This window comes from Somniosus microcephalus, unplaced genomic scaffold, assembly GCF_052327205.1.
Source record: "Somniosus microcephalus isolate GS21.2 unplaced genomic scaffold, FLI_Smic_1.0 scaffold487, whole genome shotgun sequence".
In the NCBI taxonomy this organism is placed as follows: domain Eukaryota; kingdom Metazoa; phylum Chordata; class Chondrichthyes; order Squaliformes; family Somniosidae; genus Somniosus; species Somniosus microcephalus.
The window spans coordinates 40781-60063 of NW_028225674.1; the positions used below are offsets into that span (position 1 = coordinate 40781).

General features: G+C 60.3%; 1 protein-coding gene across 4 annotated transcripts in view; it reads left to right on the plus strand.

Moving 5' to 3' along the window:
* The window catches only part of sardh (sarcosine dehydrogenase), a 157209-nt gene that overhangs the window by 33883 nt on the left and 104043 nt on the right, over positions 1-19283 (plus strand). For all 4 annotated transcript variants that reach the window (XM_085980735.1, XM_085980736.1, XM_085980737.1 and 1 more), the window contains exons 4-7: positions 10083-10262; positions 11741-11864; positions 15063-15163; positions 17152-17256. In XM_085980735.1, the coding sequence (XP_085836861.1) occupies positions 10083-10262; positions 11741-11864; positions 15063-15163; positions 17152-17256 (510 nt within the window). The remainder of the gene's footprint in view (positions 1-10082; positions 10263-11740; positions 11865-15062; positions 15164-17151; positions 17257-19283) is intronic.

The window sequence follows — 19283 nt, forward strand, 5'->3', positions numbered from 1 at the left end:
AGCGGGCGTGTGAGGGCAGCGTGGGGTTTAGGGCGTCGGAGCGGGCGTGTGAGGGCAGCGTGGGGTTTAGTGGGTCGGAGCGGGGCGTGTGAGGGCAGCGTGGGGTTTAGTGGGTCGGAGCGGGGTGTGTGAGGGCAGCGTGGGGATTAGGGGGTCGGAGCGGGGTGTGTGAGGGCAGCGTGGGGTTTAGGGGGTCGGAGCGGGGTGTGTGAGGGCAGCGTGGGGTTTAGGGGGTCGGAGCGGGGTGTGTGAGGGCAGCGTGGGGTTTAGGGGGGTCGGAGCGGGTGTGTGAGGGCAGCGTGGGGTTTAGGGGGTCGGAGCGGGGTGTGTGAGGGCAGCGTGGGGTTTAGGGGGTCGGAGCGGGTGTGTGAGGGCAGCGTGGGGTTTAGGGGGTCGGAGCGGGGTGTGTGAGGGCAGCGTGGGGTTTAGGGGGTCGGAGCGGGTGTGTGAGGGCAGCGTGGGGTTTAGGGGGTCGGAGCGGGGAGTGTGAGGGCAGCGTGGGGTTTAGGGGTTCGGAGCAGGGTGTGTGAGAGCAGCGTGGGGTTTAGGGGGTCGGAGCGGGGTGTGTGAGGGCAGCGTGGGGTTTAGGGGGTCGGAGCGGGGAGTGTGAGGGCAGCGTGGGGTTTAGGGGGTCGGAGCGGGTGTGTGAGGGCAGCGTGGGGTTTAGAGGGTCGGAGCGGGGTGTGTGAGGGCAGCGTGGGGTTTAGGGGGTCGGAGCGGGGTGTGTGAGGGCAGCGTGGGGTTTAGGGAGTCGGAGCGGGTGTGTGCGAGCAGCGTGGGGTTTAGGGGGGTCGGAGCGGGTGTGTGTGAGGGCAGCGTGGGGTTTAGGGGGTCGGAGCGGGTGTGTGAGGGCAGCGTGGGGTTTAGGGGGTCGGAGCGGGTGTGTGAGGGCAGCGTGGGGTTTAGGGGGTCGGAGCGGGGTGTGTGAGAGCAGCGTGGGGTTTAGAGGGGTCGGAGCGGGTGTGTGAGGGCAGCGTGGGGTTTAGGGGTCGGAGCGGGGTGTGAGGACAGCGTGGGGTTTAGGGGTCGGAGCGGGGTGTGTGAGGGCAGCGTGGGGTTTAGGGGGTCGGAGCGGGTGTGTGAGGGCAGCGTGGGATTTAGGGGGTCGGAGCGGGGTGTGTGAGGGCAGCGTGGGGTTTAGGGGGTCGGAGCGGGGTGTGTGAGGGCAGCGTGGGATTTAGGGGGTCGGAGCGGGGTGTGTGAGGGCAGCGTGGGGTTTAGGGGGTCGGAGCGGGGTGTGTGAGGGCAGCGTGGGGTTTAGGGGGTCGGAGCGGGTGTGTGAGGGCAGCATGGGGTTTAGGGGGTAGGAGCGGGGTGTGTGAGGGCAGCGTGGGGTTTAGGGGGTCGGAGCGGGGTGTGTGAGGGCAGCGTGGGGTTTAGGGGTTCGGACGGGGTGTGTGAGGGCAGCTTGGGGTTTAGGGGGTCGGAGCGGGGTGTGTGAGGGCAGCGTGGGGTTTAGGGGGTCGGAGCGGGGTGTGTGAGGGCAGCGTGGGGTTTAGGGGGTCGGAGCGGGGTGTGTGAGGGCAGCGTGGGGTTTAGGGGGTCGGAGCGGGGTGTGTGAGGGCAGCGTGGGGTTTAGGGGGTCGGAGCTGGGTGTGTGAGGGCAGCGTGGGTTTAGGGGGTCGGAGCGGGGTGTGTGAGAGCAGCGTGGGGTTCAGGGGGTCGGAGCGGGGTGTGTGAGGGCAGCGTGGGGTTTAGGGGGTCGGAGCGGGGTGTGTGAGGGCAGCGTGGGGTTTAGGGGGGTCGGAGCGGGTGTGTGAGGGCAGCGTGGGGTTTAGGGGTTCGGACCGGGGTGTGTGAGGGCAGCGTGGGGTTTAGGGGGTCGGAGCGGGGTGTGTGAGGGCAGCGCGGGGTTTAGGGGGGTCGGAGCGGGGGTGTGTGAGGGCAGCGTGGGGTTTAGGGGGTCGGAGTGGGGTGTGTGAGGGCAGCGTGGGGTTTAGGGGGTCGGAGCGGGGTGTGTGAGGGCAGCGTGGGGTTTAGGGGGTCGGAGCGGGGTGTATAAGGGCAGCGTGGGGTTTAGGGGTGTCGGAGCAGGGTGTGTGAGGGCAGCGTGGGGTTTGGGGGTCGGAGCGGGGTGTGTGAGGGCAGCGTGGGGTTTGGGGGTCGGAGCGGGGTGTGTGAGGGCAGCGTGGGGTTTAGGGGGTCGGAGCGGGTGTGTGAGGGCAGCGTGGGGTTTAGGGGGTTGGAGCGGGTGTGTGGGCAGCGTGGGGTTTAGGGGGTCGGAGCGGGTGTGTGAGAGCAGCGTGGGGTTTAGGGGGTCGGAGCGGGGTGTGTGAGGGCAGCGTGGGGTTTAGGGGGTCGGAGCGGGGTGTGTGAGGGCAGCGTGGGGTTTAGGGGGGTCGGAGTGGGGTGTGTGAGAGCAGCGTGGGGTTTAGGGGGTCGGAGCGGGGTGTGTGAGGGCAGCGTGGGGTTTAGGGGGTCGGAGCGGGGTGTGTGAGAGCAGCGTGGGGTTTAGGGGGTCGGAGCGGGGCGTGTGAGGGCAGCGTGGGGTTTAGGGGGTCGGAGCGGGGTGTGTGAGAGCAGCGTGGGGTTTAGGGGGTCGGAGCGGGGTGTGTGAGGGCAGCGTGGGGTTTAGAGGGTCGGAGCGGGGTGTGTGAGAGCAACGTGGGGTTTAGGGGGTCGGAGCGGGTGTGTGAGGGCAGCGTGGGGTTTAGGGGGTCGAAGCGGGGCGTGTGAGGGCAGCGTGGGGTTTAGGGCGTCGGAGCGGGGTGTGTGAGGGCAGCGTGGGGTTTAGGGGGGTCGGAGCGGGGTGTGTGAGGGCAGCGTGGGGTTTAGGGGGTCGGAGCGGGTGTGTGAGGGCAGCGTGGGGTTTAGGGGGTCGGAGCGGGGCGTGTGAGGGCAGCGTGGGGTTTAGGGGGTCGGAGCGGGGTGTGTGAGGGCAGCGTGGGGTTTAGGGGGTCGGAGCGGGTGTGTGAGGGCAGCGTGGGGTTTAGGGGGTCGGAGCGGGTGTGTGAGGGCAGCGTGGGGTTTAGGGGGTCGGAGCGGGTGTGTGAGGGCAGCGTGGGGTTTAGGGGGTCGGAGCGGGTGTGTGAGGGCAGCGTGGGGTTTAGGGGGTCGAAGCGGGGCGTGTGAGGGCAGCGTGGGGTTTAGGGGGTCGGAGCGGGTGTGTGAGGGCAGCGTGGGGTTTCGGGGGTCGGAGCGGGGCGTGTGAGGGCAGCGTGGGGTTTAGGGGGTCGGAGCGGGGTGTGTGAGGGCAGCGTGGGGTTTAGGGGGGTCGGAGCGGGGTGTGTGAGGGCAGCGTGGGGCTTAGGGGGTCGGAGCGAGGTGTGTGAGGGCAGTGTGGGGTTTAGGGGGTTTGGAGCGGGGTGTGTGAGGGCAGCGTGGGGTTTAGGGGGTCGGAGCGGGTGTGTGAGGGCAGCGTGGGGTTTAGGGTGGTCGGAGCGGGGTGTGTGAGGGCAGCGTGGGGTTTAGGGGGTCGGTGCGGGGTGTGTGAGGGCAGCGTGGGGTTTAGGGGGTCGGAGCGGGTGTGTGAGGGCAGCGTGGGGTTTAGGGGGTCGGAGCGGGGCGTGTGAGGGCAGCGTGGGGTTTAGGGGGTCGGAGCGGGGTGTGTGAGGGCAGCGTGGGGTTTAGGGGGTCGGAGCGGGGTGTGTGAGGGTAGCGTGGGGTTTAGGGGGTCGGAGCGGGTGTGTGAGGGCAGCGTGGGGTTTAGGGGGTCGGAGCGGGTGTGTGAGGGCAGCGTGGGGTTTAGGGGGTCGGAGCGGGGTGTGTGAGGGCAGCGTGGGGTTTAGGGGGTCGGAGCGGGTGTGTGAGGGCAGCGTGGGGTTTAGGGGGGTCGGAGCGGGGTGTGTGAGGGCAGCGTGGGGTTTAGGGGGTCGGGGCGGGGCGTGTGAGGGCAGCGTGGGGTTTAGGGGGTCGGAGCGGGGTGTGTGAGGGCAGCGTGGGGTTTAGGGGGTCGGAGCGGGGTGTGTGAGGGCAGCGTGGGGTTTAGGGGGTCGGAGCGGGGTGTGTGAGGGCAGCGTGGGGTTTAGGGGGGTCGGAGCGGGTGTGTGAGGGCAGCGTGGGGTTTAGGGGGTCGGAGCGGGGTGTGTGAGGGCAGCGTGGGGCTTAGGGGGTCGGAGCGGGTGTGTGAGGGCAGCGTGGGGTTTAGGGGGGTCGGAGCGGGGTGTGTGAGGGCAGCGTGGGGTCTAGGGGGTCGGAGCGGGGTGTGTGAGGGCAGCGTGGGGTTTAGGGGGTCGGAGCGGGTGTGTGAGGGCAGCGTGGGGTTTAGGGGGTCGGAGCGGGGTGTGTGAGGGCAGCGTGGGGTTTAGGGGGTCGGAGCGGGCGTGTGAGGGCAGCGCGGGGTTTAGGGGGTCGGAGCGGGTGTGTGAGGGTAGCGTGGGGTTTAGGGGGTCGGAGCGGGGTGTGTGAGAGCAGCGTGGGGTTTAGGGGGTCGGAGCGGGGTGTGTGAGGGCAGCGTGGGGTTTAGGGGGTCGGAGCGGGGCGTGTGAGGGCAGCGTGGGGTTTAGGGGGGTCGGAGCGGGGTGTGAGGGCAGCGTGGGGTTTAGGGGGTCGGAGCGGGTGTGTGAGGGCAGCGTGGGGTTTAGGGGGTCGGAGCGGGGTGTGTGAGTGCAGCGTGGGGTTTAGGGGGGTCGGAGCGGGGTGTGAGGGCAGCGTGGGGTTTAGGGGGTCGGAGCGGGGTGTGTGAGGGCAGCGTGGGGTTTACGGGGTCGGAGCGGGTGTGTGAGGGCAGCGTGGGTTTTAGGGGGGTCGGAGCGGGGTGTGTGAGGGCAGCGTGGGGTTTAGGGGGTCGGAGCGGGGCGTGTGAGGGCAGCGTGGGGTTTAGGGGGTCGGAGCGGGTGTGTGAGGGCAGCGTGGGGTTTAGGGGGTCGGAGCGGGTGTGTGAGGGCAGCGTGGTGTTTAGGGGGTCGGAGCGGGTGTGTGAGGGCAGCGTGGGGATTAGGGGGTCGGAGCGGGGTGTGTGAGGGCAGCGTGGGGTTTAGGGGGTCGGAGCGGGTGTGTGAGGGCAGCGTGGGGTTTAGGGGGTCGGAGCGGGGTGTGTGAGAGCAGCGTGGGGTTTCGGGGGTCGGAGCGGGGCGTGTGAAGGCAGCGTGGGCTTTAGGGGGTCGGAGCGGGTGTGTGAGGGCAGCGTGGGGTTTAGGGGGTCGCAGCGGGGTGTGTGAGGGCAGCGTGGGGTTTAGGGGGTCGGAGCGGGGTGTGTGAGGGCAGCGTGGGGTTTAGGGGGTCGGAGCGGGGTGTGTGAGAGCAGCGTGGGGTTTAGGGGGGTCGGAGCGGGGTGTGTGAGGGCAGCGTGAGGTTTAGGGGGGTCGGAGCGGGGTGTGTGAGGGCAGCGTGGGGTTTAGGGGGTCGGAGCGGGGTGTGTGAGGGCAGCGTGGGGTTTAGGGGGTCGGAGCGGGTGTGTGAGGGCATCGTGGGGTTTAGGGGGTCGGAGCGGGGTGTGTGAGGGCAGCGTGGGGCTTAGGGGGTCGGAGCGGGGTGTGTGAGAGCAGCGTGGGGTTTAGGGGGTCGGAGCGGGGGTGTGAGGGCATCGTGGGGTTTAGGGGGTCGGAGCGGGGTGTGTGAGGGCAGCGTGGGGCTTAGGGGGTCGGAGCGGGGTGTGTGAGAGCAGCGTGGGGTTTAGGGGGTCGGAGCGGGGTGTGTGAGGGCAGCGTGGGGTTTAGGGGGTCGGAGCGGGGTGTGTGAGAGCAGTGTGGGGTTTAGGGGGTTGGAGCGGGGTGTGTGAGGGCAGCGTGGGGTTTAGGGGGTCGGAGCGGGGCGTGTGAGAGCAGCGTGGGGTTTAGGGGGTCGGAGCGGGGCGTGCGAGAGCAGCGTGGGGTTTAGGGGGGTCGGAGCGGGGTGTGTGAGGGCAGCGTGGGGTTTAAGGGGTCGGAGCGGGGCGTGTGAGGGCAGCATGGGGTTTAGGGGGTCGGAGCGGGGCGTGTGAGGGCAGCGTGGTGTTTAGGGGGTCGGAGCGGGGTGTGTGAGGGCAGCGTGGGGTTTAGGGGGTCGGAGCGGGGCGTGTGAGGGCAGCGTGGGGTTTAGGGGGTCGGAGCGGGGTGTGTGAGGGCAGCGTGGGGTTTAGGGGGTCGGAGCGGAGCGTGTGAGGGCAGCGTGGGGTTTAGGGGGTCGGAGCGGGGTGTGTGAGGGCAGCGCGGGGTTTAGGGGGTCAGAGCGGGTGTGTGAGGGCAGCGTAGGGTTTAGGGGGTCAGAGCGGGTTTGTGAGGGCAGCGCGGGGTTTAGGGGGTCGGAGCGGGGTGTGTGAGGGCAGCGTGGGGTTTAGGGGGTCGGAGCGGGGTGTGTGAGGGCAGCGTGGGGTTTAGGGGGTTGGAGCGGGGTGTGTGAGGGCAGCGTGGGGTTTAGGGGGTCGGAGCGGGGTGTGTGACAGCAGCGTGGGGTTTAGGGGGTCGGAGCGGGTGTGTGAGGGCAGCGTGGGGTTTAGGGGGTCGGAGCGGGTGTGTGAGAGCAGCGTGGGGTTTAGGGGGTCGGAGCGGGTGTGTGAGAGCAGCGTGGGGTTTAGGGGGTCGGAGCGGGGTGTGTGAGGGCAGCGTGGGGTTTAGGGGGTTGGAGCGGGGTGTGTGAGGGCAGCGTGGGGTTTAGGGGGTCGGAGCGGGGCGTGTGAGAGCAGCGTGGGGTTTAGGGGGTCGGAGCGGGGCGTGCGAGAGCAGCGTGGGGTTTAGGGGGGTCGGAGCGGGGTGTGTGAGGGCAGCGTGGGGTTTAAGGGGTCGAAGCGGGGCGTGTGAGGGCAGCATGGGGTTTAGGGTGTCGGAGCGGGGCGTGTGAGGGCAGCGTGGGGTTTAGGGGGTCGGAGCGGGGTGTGTGAGGGCAGCGTGGGGTTTAGGGGGTCGGAGCGGAGCGTGTGAGGGCAGCGTAGGGTTTAGGGGGTCGGAGCGGGTTTGTGAGGGCAGCGCGGGGTTTAGGGGGTCGGAGCGGGGTGTGTGAGGGCAGCGTGGGGTTTAGGGGGTCGGAGCGGGGTGTGTGAGGGCAGCGTGGGGTTTAGGGGGTCGGAGCGGGGTGTGTGACAGCAGCGTGGGGTTTAGGGGGTCGGAGCGGGTGTGTGAGGGCAGCGTGGGGTTTAGGGGGTCGGAGCGGGTGTGTGAGGGCAGCGTGGGGTTTAGGGGGTCGGAGCGGGGTGTGTGAGGGTAGCGTGCGGTTTAGGGGGTCGGAGCGGGGCGTGTGAGGGCAGCGTGGGGTTTAGGGGGTCGGAGCGGGTGTGTGAGAGCAGCGTGGGGTTTAGGGGGTCGGAGCGGGTGTGTGAGGGCAGCGTGGGGTTTAGGGGGTCGGAGCGGGTGTGTGAGGGCAGCGTGGGGTTTAGCGGGTCGGAGCGGGGTGTGTGAGGGCAGCGTGGGGTTTAGGGGGTCGGAGCGGGTGTGTGAGGGCAGCGTGGGGTTTAGGGGGGTCGGAGCGGGGCGTGTGAGGGCAGCGTGGGGTTTAGGGGGTCGGAGCGGGTGTGTGAGAGCAGCGTGGGGTTTAGGGGGTCGGAGCGGGGTGTGTGAGAGCAGCGTGGGGTTTAGGGGGTCGGAGCAGGTGTGTTAGGGCAGCGTGGGGTTTAGGGGGTCGGAGCGGGGTGTGTGAGAGCAGCGTGGGGTTTAGGGGGTCGGAGCGGGGTGTGTGAGAGCAGCGTGGGGTTTAGGGGGTCGGAGCAGGTGTGTTAGGGCAGCGTGGGGTTTAGGGGGTCGGAGCGGGTGTGTGAGGGCAGCGTGGTGTTTAGGGGGTTGGAGCGGGGTGTGTGAGGGCAGCGTGGGGTTTAGGGGGTCGGAGCGGGGTGTGTGAGAGCAGCGTGGGGTTTGGGGGTCGGAGCGGGGTGTGTGAGGGCAGCGTGGGGTTTAGGGGGTCGGAGCGGGGTGTGTGAGGGCAGCTTGGGGTTTAGGGGGTCGGAGCGGGTGTGTGAGGGCAGCGTGGGGTCTGGGGGGTCGGAGCGGGGTGTGTGAGGGCAGCGTGGGGTTTAGGGGGTCGGAGCGGGGTGTGTGAGGGCAGCGTGGGGTTTAGGGGGTCGGAGCGGGGTGTGTGAGGGCAGCGTGGGGTTTAGGGGGTCGGAGCGGGGTGTGTGAGGGCAGCGTGGGGTTTAGGGGGTCGGAGCGGGTGTGTGAGGGCAGCGTGGGGTTTCGGGGGTCGGAGCGGGGTGTGTGAGGGCAGCGTGGGGTTTAGGGGGTCGGAGCGGGTGTGTGAGGGCAGCGTGGGGTTTAGCGGGTCGGAGCAGGTGTGTGGGGGCAGCGTGGGGTTTAGGGGATCGGAGCGGGGTGTGTGAGGGCAGCGTGGGGTTTAGGGGGTCGGAGCGGGGTGTGTGAGGGCAGCGTGGGGTTTAGGGGGTCGGAGCGGGGTGTGTGAGGGCAGCGTGGGGTTTAGGGGGTCGGAGCGGGTGTGTGAGGGCAGCGTGGGGTTTAGTGGGTCGGAGCGGGGTGTGTGAGGGCAGCGTGGGGTTTAGGGGGTCGGAGCGGTGTGTGTGAGAGCAGCGTGGGGTTTAGGGGGTCGGAGCAGGTGTGTTAGGGCAGCGTGGGGTTTAGGGGGTCGGAGCGGGGTGTGTGAGGGCAGCCTGGGGTTTAGGGGGTCGGAGCGGGGTGTGTGAGAGCAGCGTGGTGTTTAGGGGGTCGGAGCGGGGTGTGTGAGGGCAGCTTGGGGTTTAGGGGGTCGGTGCTGGGTGTGTGAGGCGACCTTATAGTGCCCTCTCGGTTTGAGGGACTTGCGAATGGGAATTGAGCATTTAATCCCTTAAACCCATACCTTCAGTGGCCTGTTGGCTCTTTGTATTGCCTGGGTCTCTTCACCGACGGTGACATTTCCTGGGGGGGGTGATCGAACAAAGAGGCAACTCCCAGGAAACTAGCGCTGTGCGTGTTGTAAACCTTGTGTGCTCAGAGAGTGGGAGCGGGGCATGTTTTTGGTGATGGAGAGTGGTTGTTCCAAAGTTTGGATTGGCCACAAGGACTACATTCGTCTTTCCTGAACCCGCACATTCCTCTCATCCCAAGGGAACCTCGTTACAAATGATATCAAGTGTCCAGCACAGAAACAGGCCATTCGGCCCAACAGGTCCGTGCCGGTGTTTATGCTCCACACGATCCTCCTCCCACCCTTCAATGAACCCCATCAGCATATCCTATTCCTTTCTCTCGTGTGTTTCTCTCACTTCCCCTTAAATGTATCTACTATTCGCCTCAACCACTCCCTGTGGGGGCGAGTTCCACATTCTCACCACTCTCTGGGTAAAGAAGTTTCTCCTGAATTCCCTGTTGGATTTATTAGTGACTATCTTATATTTATGGCCCCTGGTCCTGGTCTCCCCACAAGTGGAAACATCATCAAGAAGGTAATTCTGCACCTCCCGGAGGAAGGCTGGGCAATGTCCAGTCAGAGTGGATCCTTTGCCGATTATAGGGGACCGGCTCGATTATTGATTTCAAAGTGATAATCAAGGGTGGGGGGGTCTGGCAGAGGGAGTTTCTACAACAGGTTACCAACCCAACCCCAGACCATAAATGTGAAAATTACTCCTCCCTCCATCTCTCTTTGAAACCCCCCACCGCCTACTTCCCCTGCTCTGCCGTATACACAGCTCCATTCACCCAACGCCCCTCATCAGGCCCAACCTAGCTGGCTACCCATCCCCCAGTGCATTGAATTCCAATTCAGTGTCTGTAGAACCCGTACCCCAGTGAGAGTCAGTGTCCGTGGAACCCGTACCCCAGTGAGAGTCAGTGTCTGTGGAACCCATACCCCAGTGAGAGTCAGTGTCTGTGGAACCCGTACCCCAGTGAGAGTCAGTGTCTGTGGAACCCGTACCCCAGTGAGAGTCAGTGTCTGTGGAACCCGTACCCCAGTGAGAGTCAGTGTCTGTGAACCCGTACCCCAGTGAGAGTCAGTGTCTGTGAACCCTTACCCCAGTGAGAGTCAGTGTCTGTGGAACCCGTACCCCAGTGAGAGTCAGTGTGTGTGGAACCCGTACCCCAGTGAGAGTCAGTGTCTGTGAACCCGTACCCCAGTGAGAGTCAGTGTCTGTGAACCCGTACCCCAGTGAGAGTCAGTGTCTGTGGACCCGTACCCCAGTGAGAGTCAGTGTCTGTGGAACCCGTACCCCAGTGAGAGTCAGTGTCTGTGGAACCCGTACCCCAGTGAGAGGAAGAGATTGGATTGTTAGTTTTTAATGATTTGATTTGTTCCCCCTGTTTTAGTTGGGCAAAGTCTATGGGATCGAGTCACATGTGCTGTCACCGGCGGAGACGAAGAATCTGTACCCGTTGATGAATGTGAGTGACCTGTATGGCACGCTGTACGTCCCCACTGATGGCACGATGGACCCTGCGGGGACCTGTTCCGCCCTGGCACGTGCTGCCACAGCCCGAGGGGCGTTGGTAAGTTACTGGTTGCCGATTGAATCTAAAGCCCATTTGGTTTGAAGCCAATGCCGGGTGCTGGCCTGTGGTGTTTGGCCCTAACCCCCATTACAGAACAGTGACACAGAGACCACAGCAAGCCAGACTCGGTCTTAGACTGGTGTGCCACAGCGTGCAACCGTTAGTGGTTCGCTGGTCAAATAGACATGAAGGTAATTCCGCTGCCCTGTTACCAGTGGGCATCTGAGCTCATTTTGTGAACAGCTTCTGCCCTCGGCAGCAACCTACAGTTATCATTTCTGGTTTAATTGTTTTAAGAGTCTGTTGATGTGAAGAGGCAGAGTCTGGGCTGAGTGGGAGATGGGTCTGCACAGGAACAGCTGTGCCCCAAATTCTGGGCTAGGGCTGATTGAACTAATTCGGAGTAAATGGAAGAGACAGGTGCCATCTGTGTCTGCCCATTGTCAAACTCAGTCCATGTTCTTCAACACTAATTGCAACAACATGTCCTGTAATCACTGAACTAATTCAGCTCCAGTTATCTCCTGATTTAATTGTTATCGTCTGCAGGTAAATATCAGCTCACCTGCTGCAGCCCTTAAAATCTCCGCAGTTAGCATCAACAATAACAACTTGCATTTATGTAGCGCCTTTAATAAAGAAAAACGTCCCAAGGCAGTTCGCAGGAGCGTCAGGAAACAGAAAGACTTTGAAGCCCAGCAGGAACCGGCCCTTGAAGGTGTTGGCTGAGTTCTCATCGAGAAGCTCGTGAAAGTAATTCAGGCATTTAGTGGAAATGAAGGAGCTTGGACAGGGCTCGGAGCGCGAAGGGAAACGGACCTTGCTCAGGCCGGAGGAGGGTTGGAAATGATGAACCCCACGGCTAATGCTGGCCCTGTCTTTATTCTCGGTATTAATAGATGATCTGGACTCGGGATGGGAATCACACTGTCAAAATGTGCTGACAACACAAATACAGGAAGTTTGGGAAACAGTAAGGAGGACTGTGATAGGCCAGGACGATATGAGGTGGGATTCAATCGAGGGACTCGATAGGGTCGATACAGAGAAGCTATTTCCTCTGGTGAGGGAATCCAGAAAGGGGTCTGAGATTGACAGATTTTTGCAGGCTCGAGGGGCTGAATGGCCTCTTTGTGCCGTAAGCCTCTGTGGTTCTGGGACACCTGCGGCGTTTTTTCCCTAAACACTCTTGTCTTCTAGTTGAATGAAAAGCTGGCAGTGTTGTGTCCTATCCCGTGAAGCTCCAGTCAGTCAGAGACCCCACACAACAGACACCAGCACTGCCCCTGGACCGAGGAACATCCCCCACCCTGGGATGTGGGAATGGGCAAACACCCTGCGATATTTTGATTTTGTCTTTTGATGACTCGTCGATCACTCCTGGCTTGGAGTGTGGCAGGGTCAGGGGTCTCTGGTCTTGGGTCAGGTTTCTGCACGCCATAATACTTTCACAGTTCCTTCATTTCTTTCACTAGGTGATTGAAAACTGTCCAGTGACGGGGATCCAGGTGAAGGTGGATGATTTTGGAGTGAGGCGGGTCACTGGTGTGGAGTCGGAGTATGGAACAATACAGACAGCTTGTGTGATTAATTGTGCAGGTGAGACACAGTGAGCTGTTCACCGATAGAGTGGGTTGTGGATGTGCCGAGTTCATTAACCTGCAGTGCAGTTTCTGCTAGCAATTGCTGTGATGGGATGGAAGCCACAGATGTCTCGATTTGCCCGTGAGATGCAGGTTCCCAAATTCCGCATTACTGAGTCACAGTACGGATAGGACTTATTTTTATATCTCACCTTCTCACTTCCTCAGGATGTCCCAAAGCGCTTCACAGCCATTGCAGTACTTTTGAAGTGTAATAACCGGTAATGTAGGAATACATGGCAGCCAATGTGTGCACAGCAAGATCCCGCAGATACCACTGAGATAATTAACCAGTTAATCTCCTTTATGGTGTTGGTTGAGAGGGGGATGTTGACCAGGACACCGGAACATCTTTCTGCTCTTTGAATAATGGCATGGATTCATTAACATCCTAATAAGGCTGATGGGACATCAGTTTAACGTCTCATCCGAAAGACGGCACCTCCGACAGTGCAGCGCTCCCTCAGTACTGCCCCTCTGACAGTGCAGCGCTCCCTCAGTACTGCCCCTCCGACAGTGCGGCGCTCCCTCAGTACTGCCCCTCCGACAGTGCAGCGCTCCCTCAGTACTGCCCCTCTGACAGTGCAACGCTCCCTCAGTACTGCCCCTCTGACAGTGCAGCGCTCCCTCAGTACTGCCCCTCTGACAGTGCAACGCTCCCTCAGTACTGCCCCTCCGACAGTGCGGCGCTCCCTCAGCACTGCCCCTCCGACAGTGCAGCGCTCCCTCAGTACTGCCCCTCTGACAGTGCAGCGCTCCCTCAGTACTGCCCCTCTGACAGTGCAGCGCTCCCTCAGTACTGCCCCTCTGACAGTGCAGTGCTCCCTCAGTACTGCCCCTCCGACAGTGCAGCGCTCCCTCAGTACTGCCCCTCTGACAGTGCAGCGCTCCCTCAGTACTGCCCCTCCGACAGTGCGGCGCTCCCTCAGTACTGCCCCTCCGACAGTGCAGCGCTCCCTCAGTACTGCCCCTCTGACAGTGCAACGCTCCCTCAGTACTGCCCCTCTGACAGTGCAGCGCTCCCTCAGTACTGCCCCTCTGACAGTGCAACGCTCCCTCAGTACTGCCCCTCCGACAGTGCGGCGCTCCCTCAGCACTGCCCCTCCGACAGTGCAGCGCTCCCTCAGTACTGCCCCTCTGACAGTGCAGCGCTCCCTCAGTACTGCCCCTCTGACAGTGCAGCGCTCCCTCAGTACTGCCCCTCTGACAGTGCAGTGCTCCCTCAGTACTGCCCCTCCGACAGTGCAGCGCTCCCTCAGTACTGCCCCTCTGACAGTGCGGCGCTCCCTCAGTATTGCCCCTCCGACAGTGCGGCGCTCCCTCAGTACTGCCCCTCTGACAGTGCAGTGCTCCCTCAGTACTGCCCACCCGACAATGCAGCACTCCTTCAGTACTGCCCCTCCGACAGTGCAGCACTCCTTCAGTACTGCCCCTCCGACAGTGCAGTGCTCCCTCAGTACTGCCCACCCGACAATGCAGCACTCCTTCAGTACTGCCCCTCCGACAGTGCAGCGCTCCCTCAGTACTGCCCCTCCGACAGTGCAGCACTCCTTCAGTACTGCCCCTCCGACAGTGCAGCGTTCCCTCAGTACTGCCCACCCGACAATGCAGCGCTCCCTCAGTACTGCCCCTCTGACAGTGCAGCGCTCCCTCAGTACTGCCCCTCTGACAGTGCAGCGCTCCCTCAGTACTGCCCCTCTGACAGTGCAGTGCTCCCTCAGTACTGCCCCTCCGACAGTGCAGCGCTCCCTCAGTACTGCCCCTCTGACAGTGCGGCGCTCCCTCAGTATTGCCCCTCCGACAGTGCGGCGCTCCCTCAGTACTGCCCCTCTGACAGTGCAGTGCTCCCTCAGTACTGCCCACCCGACAATGCAGCACTCCTTCAGTACTGCCCCTCCGACAGTGCAGCGCTCCCTCAGTACTGCCCCTCCGACAGTGCAGCACTCCTTCAGTACTGCCCCTCCGACAGTGCAGTGCTCCCTCAGTACTGCCCACCCGACAATGCAGCACTCCTTCAGTACTGCCCCTCCGACAGTGCAGCGCTCCCTCAGTACTGCCCCTCCGACAGTGCAGCACTCCTTCAGTACTGCCCCTCCGACAGTGCAGCGTTCCCTCAGTACTGCCCACCCGACAATGCAGCGCTCCCTCAGTACTGCCCCTCCGACAGTGCGGCGCTCCCTCAGTACTGCCCCTCCGACAGTGCGGCGCTCCCTCAGTACTGCCCCTCCGACAGTGCAGCGCTCCCTCAGTACCGCCCCTCCGACAGTGCAGCGCTCCCTCAGTACTGCCCCTCCGACAGTGCGGCGCTCCCTCAGTACTGCCCCTCCGACAGTGCGGCGCTCCCTCAGTACTGCCCACCCGACAATGCCCCTCCGACAGTGCGGCGCTCCCTCAGTACTGCCCCTCCAACAGTGCGGCGCTCCCTCAGTACTGCCCCTCCGACAGTGCAGCGCTCCCTCAGTACCGCCCCTCCGACAGTGCAGCGCTCCCTCAGTACCGCCCCTCCGACAGTGCGGCGCTCCCTCAGTACTGCCCCTCCGACAGTGCGGTGCTCCCTCAGTACCGCCCCTCCGACAGTGCAGCGCTCCCTCAGTACCGCCCCTCCGACAGTGCAGCGCTCCCTCAGTACCGCCCCTCCGACAGTGCAGCGCTCCCTCAGTACCGCCCCTCCGACAGTGCAGCGCTCCCTCAGTACTGCCCCTCTGACAGTGCGGCGCTCCCTCAATACTGCACTGGAGTGTCAGCCTGGATTATGTGATTCTGGGCCAGAAAACGGGCCCTACGGTTCATTATACTAGTGTGGGACTCTTGGAATTCCTGGGCCAATGTCCACATTCAGGATTAGATTGGATAGATAGATGAAGGAAAAGGAGTTGAAGGGAGGTGGGAACAGGTCAGGTTAATGTGTAGAACTATTCGCTCGTGTGGACGTTTAATGCCGACATGGGTCGAATGGCCCATTTCTGTTTTGTAAACTCAATGTATTTCTGTCTCACTCTCCCTTCACTGAGCAAAGCCTCCCCGATTGCGACCTCTCAGATCAGGAATGGAGGGGAGATGTTAGTAACAGCAGCAGTGCAGAGTGACCAGCAGAGGGCAGGGTTTACCAGGATTGCTGTGTGCTGCTCTTGCTAACTCACTCTGTTCTGTACAGGTGCCTGGGCTCGGGCTCTGGGGGACATGGCAGGGGTCCATGTCCCGCTCATAGTCATGCGCCATGCTTACGTGGTAACAGAGCGGATTGAAGGAATCCAGGTATGTGCCAGGGGCAGGGGGCACTGGCTGAGCCCTCCTGGGGTTTTATATTAGCGCTTATTTTGTGTTCTCATTGTGAGTGTGGGACCCGGGTGGAGCCAGTGGTCTGAGTGTTTTATACGCTGCAGTCTGGCCATTCCTTTTGGGACATGACCAGTTTTCACCGCGCCCCTCCTCTCCTAAAGGTATGGAATTGGTGTAGAGTTCCTCATTGATTCACCAATCTTCATGTGGTGGCATCAGTGGGCTATTTGACTGTGGAGGATGCCAAAGCTGATCATATCCTGTCCTGATCCGGCATCCAAGGCACTTGGTCGCTGGACAGTAATCGGAGCACCGGCACCGCGGTTACCCGTTACCCCTTCCTCGCTGTGGGCAATGAGACCCAGTCAGAGCAGCTCCCGACCTCCGGTTCCACTGAGATCCCGGTGGGGATGTTCATAGTGCACACTCCAGCTTCAAATCATCACACTCACTGACAGCCCATGCGTACTGCTGAGGAGACAGTGTAGAGGGAGCTTTACTCTGTATCTAACCCGTGCTGTACCTGCCCTGGGAGTGTTTGATGGGGACAGTGTAGAGGGAGCTTTACTCTGTATCTAACCCGTGCTGTACCTGCCCTGGGAGTGTTTGATGGGGACAGTGTAGAGGGAGCTTTACTCTGTATCTAACCCGTGCTGTACCTGCCCTGGGAGTGTTTGATGGGGACAGTGTAGAGGGAGCTTTACTCTGTATCTAACCCGTGCTGTACCTGCCCTGGCACTGTTTGATGGGACAGTGTAGAGGGAGCTTTACTCTGTATCTAACCCGTGCTGTACCTGCCCTGGGAGTGTTTGATGGGGACAGTGTAGAGGGAGCTTTACTCTGTATCTAACCCGTGCTGTACCTGCCCTGGGAGTGTTTGATGGGACAGTGTAGAGGGAGCTTTACTCTGTATCTAACCCGTGCTGTACCTGCCCTGGGAGTGTTTGATGGGACTGTGTAGAGGGAGCTTTACTCTGTATCTAACCCGTGCTGTACCTGCCCTGGGAGTGTTTGATGGGGACAGTGTAGAAGGAGCTTTACTCTGTATCTAACCCGTGCTGTACCTGCCCTGGGAGTGTTTGATGGGACAGTGTAGAGGGAGCTTTACTCTGTATCTAACCCATGCTGTACCTGCCCTGGGAGTGTTTGATGGGACAGTGTAAAGGGAGCTTTACTCTGTATCTAACCCGTGCTGTACCTGCCCTGGGAGTGTTTGATGGGACAGTGTAGCGGGAACTTTACTCTGTATCTAACCCGTGCTGTACCTGCCCTGGGAGTGTTTGATGGGACAGTGTAGAGGGAGCTTTACTCTGTATCTAACCCATGCTGTACCTGCCCTGGGAGTGTGTGATGGGACAGTGTAGAGGGAGCTTTACTCTGTATCTAACCTGTGCTGTACCTGCCCTGGGAGTGTTAATGGGACAGTGTAGAGGGAGCTTTACTCTGTATCTAACCCGTGCTGTACCTGCCCTGGGAGTGTGTGATGGGATAGTGTAGAGGGAGCTTTACTCTGTATCTAACCCGTGCTGTACCTGCCCTGGGAGTGTTTGATGGGACAGTGTAGAGGGAGCTTTACTCTGTATCTAACCCATGCTGTACCTGTCCTGGGAGTGTTTGATGGGACAATGTAGAGGGAGCTTTACTCTGTATCTAACCCGTGCTGTACCTGCCCTGGGAGTGTTTGATGGGACAGCGTAGAGGGAGCTTTACTCTGTATCTAACCCGTGCTGTACCTGCCCTGGGAGTGTTTGATGGGACAGTGTAGAGGGAGCTTTACTCTGTATCTAACCCATGCTGTACCTGTCCTGGGAGTGTTTGATGGGACAGTGTAGAGGGAGCTTTACTCTGTATCTAACCCGTGCTGTACCTGCCCTGGGAGTGTGTGATGGGACAGTGCAGAGGGAGCTTTACTCTGTGTATTGATAACTCGTATTCCGAGCTCACTTTCTTTCTTTTGTGTTCAGAATATGCCGAATGTTCGCGATCACGATGCCTCGGTTTATCTCCGTCTCCAAGGTGATGCCCTGTCTGTCGGTGGATACGAGCCAAATCCGAATTTCTGGGAAGAGGTAATAATCTCGTGTGTGAGACGGTTATGCCGGAAATGAGGTGGGCGTGAAGAAGGATGAGGAAGGAGAGTGCTCCATGGTCACAGTCACAGAGGATGTAATTTGTGACTTTCATTAGCGTGTCCAAGGTGGGAGTGAAGACACAAATAACCTCCCAAAGATGTCGGGGAACATAGGGTCTAATAAGAGGGAGGAACTGAATGAAATCAGTATTTGTAGGGAAATGGTGTTAGGGAAATTGGTGGGATTGAAGGCCGATAAATCCCCAGGGCCTGATGATCTACATCCTAGGGTACTTAAGGAAGTGGCCCTAGAAATAGTAGATGCATTGCTGGTCATCTTCCAAAATTTTATAGACTCTGGCACAGTTCCCATGGATTGGAGGGTAGCTAATGTTACCCCACTATTCAAAAAAGGTGGTAGAGAGAAAAACGGGGAATTACAGACCGGTAAGCCTGACATCAGTAGTGGGGAAAATGCTAGAGTCCATTATAAAAGATGTAATAGCAGAGCACTTGGAAAACAGTGACAGGATCGGACAAAGTCAACATGGATTTACAAAAGGTAAATCGTGCTTTACTAATCTGCTGGAATTTTTTGAGGATGTAACTGGTAGAATAGATAAGGGAGAACCAGTGGATGTGGTGTATTTGGTCTTTCAGAAGGCTTTTGATAAGGTCCTGCATAAGAGATTAGCGTGTAAGGTTAAGGCACATGGGATTGGGGGCAAGGTACTGACTTGGATAGAGAACTGGTTGGCAGACAGGAAGCAAAGAGTTGGAATAAACGGGTCTTTTTCCGAGTGGCAGGCAGTGACTAGTGGGGTACCGCAGGGATCGGTGCTAGGACCCCAGCTATTCACAATATATATTAATGATCTAGACAAGGGAACTAGATGTAATATCTCCAAGTTTGCAGACGACGCAAAGCTGGGTGGGCGTGTGTGCTGTGAGGAGGATGCCGAGAAACTCCAGTATGATTTGGACAGGTTCGGTGATTGGGCAGATGCAGTGTAATGTGGATAAATGCGAGGTTATCCACTTTGGTGGCAAAAACAGGAAGGCAGATTATTATCTGAACGGCAATAGATTGGGAGAAGGGAAAGTGCAACGAGACCTGGGTGTCCTTGTGCACCAGTCGCTGAAGGTAAGCATGCAGGTGCAGCAGGCGGTTAAGAAGGCAAATGGTATGTGGGCCTTCATAGCGAGAGGATTCAAGTACAGGAGCAAGGATGTCTTGCTGCAGTTGTACAGGGCCTTGATGAGACCACACCTTGAGTATTGTGTGCAGTTTTGGTCGCCTTATCTGAGGAAGGATGTTCTTGCCATGGAGGGAGTGCAGCGAAGATTCACCAGACTGATACCTGGGATGGCAGGAATGATGTATGAGGAGAGAGTGTGTCGATTAGGCTTATATTCGCTGGAGTTTAGAAGAATGAGAGGGGATCTCATTGAAACTTATAAAATTCTAACAGGACTAGACAGACTAGATGCAGGAAGGATGTTCCCGATGGCGGGGAGTCCAGAACCAGGGGTCACAGTCTAAAGGTAAGGGGTAAGCCATTTAGGATAGAGATGAGGAGGAATTTCTTCACCCAGAGAGTGGTGAACCTGTGGAATTCTCTACTGTTGTGTATGTAATATGTGTGCTACTTTGAACCTATGGACAGGACTGCACTACTTGTTGGGCGTAGTGATACGCAGTACCACTCCTGGCCATAGGGGTATAAATAGTACTGTGGGTACTGATCTCCCCTCAGTTCCCGCCTGTGGGCATGAAGTAAAGACCTACGTATAGTCCCTACCTCCAACCAGTAAAGACCTGTTTTATTGTTACTGATTAAGTCTGAGTATTAATTACTTGAACAACTCACAGATTTAACACTGGCGACGAGTCTGATTCGGACCCTGCGGCAGTCACTCCACGGCAGCTTCGTCCACAGCCAGGACGTTGCAGAGAGGTTTCCACCCTCTCCACCCCACTGGAAGACATCCTGACCTCGGAGCCTCCATCGGCGACCGTCAGCT